The sequence below is a fragment of the Bison bison genome, unplaced genomic scaffold, assembly GCF_000754665.1.
Source record: "Bison bison bison isolate TAMUID 2011002044 unplaced genomic scaffold, Bison_UMD1.0 scf7180017863415, whole genome shotgun sequence".
Lineage (NCBI taxonomy): Eukaryota > Metazoa > Chordata > Mammalia > Artiodactyla > Bovidae > Bison > Bison bison.
The window spans coordinates 185888-191052 of NW_011493987.1; the positions used below are offsets into that span (position 1 = coordinate 185888).

The 5165-nt window shown below is 54.8% G+C and overlaps 1 protein-coding gene across 1 annotated transcript in view; it reads left to right on the forward strand.

Moving 5' to 3' along the window:
* PRRC2A (proline-rich coiled-coil 2A) overlaps positions 1–4810 on the forward strand; it is a 15267-nt gene extending 10457 nt beyond the window's left edge. Inside the window, exons 17-32 of the mRNA XM_010833355.1 lie at positions 1–22; positions 515–786; positions 963–1093; positions 1332–1461; positions 1562–1647; positions 1839–2072; positions 2213–2353; positions 2469–2540; positions 2658–2825; positions 2996–3078; positions 3238–3448; positions 3530–3628; positions 3766–3978; positions 4090–4184; positions 4282–4372; positions 4489–4810. Of these exons, the coding sequence (XP_010831657.1) occupies positions 1–22; positions 515–786; positions 963–1093; positions 1332–1461; positions 1562–1647; positions 1839–2072; positions 2213–2353; positions 2469–2540; positions 2658–2825; positions 2996–3078; positions 3238–3448; positions 3530–3628; positions 3766–3978; positions 4090–4184; positions 4282–4372; positions 4489–4629 (2189 nt within the window). The 3' untranslated portion in view covers positions 4630–4810. The remainder of the gene's footprint in view (positions 23–514; positions 787–962; positions 1094–1331; positions 1462–1561; positions 1648–1838; positions 2073–2212; positions 2354–2468; positions 2541–2657; positions 2826–2995; positions 3079–3237; positions 3449–3529; positions 3629–3765; positions 3979–4089; positions 4185–4281; positions 4373–4488) is intronic.
* Positions 4811–5165: the final 355 nt, after the last annotated feature.

The window sequence follows — 5165 nt, forward strand, 5'->3', positions numbered from 1 at the left end:
GGCCCTCTCCCAAGAACCGAAGGTGGGTACGGGCAGGTGGTTCAGTTTATTCCTTTGAATTGTTAGGTTGGGGGAGGGGAGAAAACCTGTTAGAGAAGTCGGGTTGGATGCAGCGGAGTTGGAGGTCAGTGCATGGGGTGCGCTGTTAGGCACCAGGCCCTCTGTGTTCAGGTGAAGTGGCTGGAGAGTGGTGGACGGCATCGGAAGCACCTGTGTTCCTTGCTTTCCTTTGTGCACCTGTACGAGTAAAAGTTCCTTAGAAGTGTGGGGAAACAAGGATTCCCTGGCGGTCCCAAGGTTAGGACTCTGCGCTTTCACTGTCCGGGCTCAGGTTTGATCCCTGGTTAGGGGACCAAGATCCCAGGAGTTGTATAGTGTGGCCAGAAGAAAAGTGCTCCAGAAACACCTGGATTTTAGCACAGAGAACAGGTTGAAGATGAACAGATGGAAGAGAGTTGTAAGGAAAACAGTAACAGTTTCGTAAATACTGGAGCTGATTCTTTGTTCTCTTCAGCCGTCCCCCAGAGGAGCGTCCCCCAGGGCTCCCTCTGCCTCCCCCGCCCCCCAGCAGTTCTGCGGTCTTCCGCTTGGACCAAGTTATCCACAGCAACCCTGCTGGCATCCAGCAGGCTCTGGCTCAGCTCAGCAGCCGCCAAGGAAGTGCAGCTGCGCCAGTGGGGCACCCAAGGCCCAAGCCTGGGCCGCCCCAAGCCCCTCAAGGCCCCTCTCCTCGGCCCCCCACCCGATATGACCCTCAGAGGGCCAACAATGACGACGTCAGTTCAGGTAAGCTGGAGGAGCTAAGGGTTCCCAGGGCGTTGAAGGGGGAAGTGTGTGGCTCAGGAGTCCTGGTGCTAGGTGTCTGTACTGAGGGTGGTAGGATTGGGAGGTGGAGTACAGAGGGCAAAGCTCAGTTTGGTGATAGTCAAGGCAGACGCTGATGAATTTCCCCTTCTCCCCAGACCCCCATTTCGAGGAGCCAGGGCCGATGGTGAGGGGGGTGAGCGGGACGCCCCGGGACTCTGCTGGAGTTAATCCCTTCCCCCCCAAACGGCGAGAGCGGCCACCTAGGAAACCAGAGCTGCTGCAGGAGGTGAGGGACTGGGTTGAAGTATTTCACTGCTCTCACTTTTGAAAGCTCTAATTTCATGTTTTCTCCACTCTTTTTCCTATATCTGCTATTGTGTTTTCACCCCATATTCTGAGCGTTGGTCACTGCTTATTTCTCGTTATCTCCCGTTTTGCCCCACACGTGTGGTTCTATGTCTTACTTGCTTGCATTGCCCAGTTCCCATCTCATTCATGTTTTGTTTTTGGACTCTCATTTTTAGGAATCACTGCCACCTTCTCATAGCTCTGGATTTTTGGGCCCCAAACCCGAGGGCTCAGGCCCTCAAGGGGAGTCCAGAGATGCAGGAACAGAGGCCCTGACCCCTCACATCTGGAATCGTTTACATACTGGTGAGTTCAGCTGAAAAGGAAGGACAATGTTAGAGGACTTAGAGCAAGGTGGACCATAGAACTGTCTTCTCTCACTTCTGTGTGTTGGTGCTTTTCCCAGCCACTAGCCGAAAGAGTTACCAGTCTGGCTCCATGGAGCCTTGGATGGAACCCCTGAGTCCTTTTGAGGACGTGGCTGGCACAGAGGTGAGAGAGTAGGGGGGAGTGTCTGAGCTGGGATGTTGTTTAATACCGGCCCTACTTGCCCAACTGTCCTGGGATGAGTGTGGGGCTGTTCGTCACATGGTCGTCTACTTTCTATAGTTTGTCTGTGTGTACCTCATTCAGGTATTGGGGTGCTTCCTGCTCTGACTTAACTCCTTCTCCACTCCTCTCAGATGAGTCAGTCTGACAGTGGGGTGGACCTGAGTGGGGATTCTCAGGTGTCATCAGGTCCCTGCAGCCAGCGAAGTTCCCCTGATGGAGGACTCAAGGGGTCAGCAGAGGGGCCCCCCAAGCGACCTGGAGGCCCCTCACCCCTGAATGCTGTTCCTGGTGAGGGTCCACCTGGCTCTGAACCCTCTGAACCTCCTAGGAGACGGCCACCTGCCCCCCATGATGGGGACAGAAAGGTAAACAACCAATAAAGGATAAGAAGAATGTTTCTGGGACTTTGGCCTTGCTTTTGTCTCCCCTTTCTTCTGCCTGTGTGTGCTGATTTGAGCTTCCTTTTCCTCCCCCTACCCCTGCTTCACTGTGTTGCCCCACTTAGGAGCTGCCCCGGGAGCAGCCTCTGCCCCCTGGGCCCATTGGCACGGAACGACTGCAGCGTACAGACCGAGGCCCAGAGCCTGGCTCCCTCCGGCCGTCCCATCGACCTGGTCCTCCAGTCCAGTTTGGTACCAATGATAAGGTCTGCGTGGACTGGATCGGGGTGTCTTGGCTTGGGTGGAGAGAGGGGAAGGACTGGAAGTGGGGGAGGACACGTGTCTGAATCATGGACCATCTCCCCTGCCTCATGATCACAGGACTCAGACTTGTGCCTGGTTGTGAGAGAGAGTTTAAAAGCAGAGAAGGAGTTAACAGCATCAGTTACTGAGGTAAGTGGGAGAGTGAGGTTTTGAAGACAGGCTTTGGACACCTGGAGGAGAGTCTGGGAGTGACCTGGGCATCCAGGCTGCATAGATGGCCCTCTTGACAAGGCTTCTCCTTCCCAGGCCATTCCCATGGCCCGAGACTGGGAGCTGCTCCCCAGTGCTTCTGCCTCAGCTGAGCCACAATCCAAGAACCTGGCTTCTGGGCACTGTGGCCCCGAGACCAGCTCCTCAGGCCAACGCTTGTACCCTGAGATCTTCTATGGCAGCCCTGGGCCTCCCAGTTCTCAGGTAAGTCTTGCTTCCTATTCAAGGACCCCTCTCTGTCTGCTGTCCCCTAAAATCAAGCCTTTCCTATTTGCAGTTTTTAAAATTTCTCTTCCTGCTTTGCTGTAGTTAGTGGGGTGGGTGAGTTTTTCTTGACCAGGAAAACGAGCTGTTCCATTCTTGCTCTCCTGCAGGTCTCAGGAGGAGCCATAGACTCTCAATTACATCCCAACAGTGGAGGCTTCCGTCCTGGGACACCCTCACTGCACCCTTACAGGTAAGACTTATCTCAGAAGGACATGGAACTGTGTTCAGGGAAAGAGAGAAGGGGAAGACACTTCTAGGGTATCTGGAGGGTGGTGGACTTCCACTTCAGACTAAAGGAGTTGACTGGTTCCTGATACCTCTCCCCCGCCTTGGCCCAATTTCCCTCCAGATCACAGCCCCTGTACCTCCCCACGGGCCCAGCCCCGCCCTCGGCACTGCTCTCAGGGGTAGCTGTCAAGGGCCAGTTTCTGGATTTCTCCGCACTGCAAGCAACAGAGCTGGGGAAGCTGCCGGCTGGAGGGGTTCTCTACCCTCCACCTTCCTTCCTCTACTCTCCAGCCTTCTGCCCTAGCCCTCTGCCAGACCCACCCTTGCTTCAGGTGAGAGGCGGGCGGATGCTGGGCTTAGGGGTAGGAGTGGGGTGCTTAGGAGTTGACATTGTCCTCCCTGTTCCCCAACAGGTGCGACAGGATCTGCCATCCCCCTCAGATTTTTATTCTGCTCCTCTGCAGCCTGGTGGCCAAAGTGGCTTCCTCCCCTCAGGAGCCCCTGCCCAGCAGGTACTTTTTATTTTCCCAGTCCCCTTTGTGCGCTTTGCCTTCCAACTCCAGCGTTTTTTGTTACTTGTTTGGACTCTTCCTGGTTTTCTGACATTCCTCCCTGCCCCCAACACACACTGCCCTGTTTCTCATTACAGATGCTTCTGCCCATGGTGGACTCACAGCTGCCTGTGGTGAACTTTGGCTCCCTGCCACCGGCACCACCTCCTGCCCCACCCCCTCTCTCTCTGTTACCTGTGGGCCCTCCTCTGCAGCCCCCCAGTCTGGCTGTGCGGCCCCCACCTGCTCCTGCTACTCGGGTGCTGCCTTCACCTGCCAGGCCCTTCGGCCCTAGCTTGGGGCGAGCAGAGGTAAGGTACAGGAGCTGAAGTGCTAGGGAACCCCGAGACTCAGGGGTAAGGATTCAGTATCAGGATGAAGACGTGGAGAGGCAGGACGCTCATGAGTCTTTTTTCCTTCAGTTGCACCCAGTAGAACTGAAGCCGTTCCAGGATTATCGAAAACTGAATAGCAACCTTGGGGGACCTGGGTCATCACGGACTCCCCCATCTGGAAGGCAAGAGAAGGGAATGGGGAGAAGCCATCCCCAAGGATTTACTTTCTTTGGGGACCAGAGGGGGGTCTGAAGGTTGCCTCAAATATCCTTTCTCCAGGTCTTTCTCTGGCCTCAATTCCCGTCTCAAGGCCCCACCTTCGACCTATAGCGGAGTCTTCCGCACACAGCGCATCGACCTCTACCAGCAGGTGAAGGAGAAATCCCTGTAGGCACAAGTCCGAGTTGAGTTTCCTCCTGAGTTCCCACCCTTCCATCCCTGACCTCCCTGATTGACTTAATTCTTCCACATGTGCCTGCCCCCCAGGCCTCCCCACCAGATGCCCTGCGCTGGATGCCGAAACCTTGGGAGCGGACAGGGCCACCTTCTCGAGAAGGGCCATCCCGAAGGGCAGAGGAGCCTGGGTCCAGAGGGGACAAGGAGCCTGGATTGCCCCCACCCCGCTGAGGGAGTTCCCTTTGCCCCCCACCCCCCGGGGCTTGTATATAGATTATAAATATATATAAGGGGGAAAGGGGTGGGTGGGGAAGGGTTGTCAGGCTGGTGCCTTGCTTCCCCTCCTCTCCCCTCCCCTCATCCCCTATCCCTGGGGCCGTTTGTTAAAAAAGAATAAAAGGATTAAAAAAAATTCCAAATGATTTGGGGGATGGGTTGGTTGGTTGCAGTCTCTTATGTCATATTCAGTGCCCAAGTGATCTGTAGAGTGGTTTCAGTTAGGCAAATATTTGTTACTTTACCTCGGTGACCACTTTTAATCACCTCAAAACAAGTGTTATCTTAGAAGTTTCATGGGCCAGGAATTAGGTTTTGTTTTTTGTGCCAGTGAGGTTGGTTTGTACCTGACAGCTGGGTCGGTCCTATAGAGCTTTGCTTGCATATATGGGGCCATGGTGGGACATCTGGATGGTAGAATGCCATTAGATTGTCAACCAGTGTCTTTACATGGCTTCTCCAGCAAGATATTCTGAGTCATCAGGCCTCTC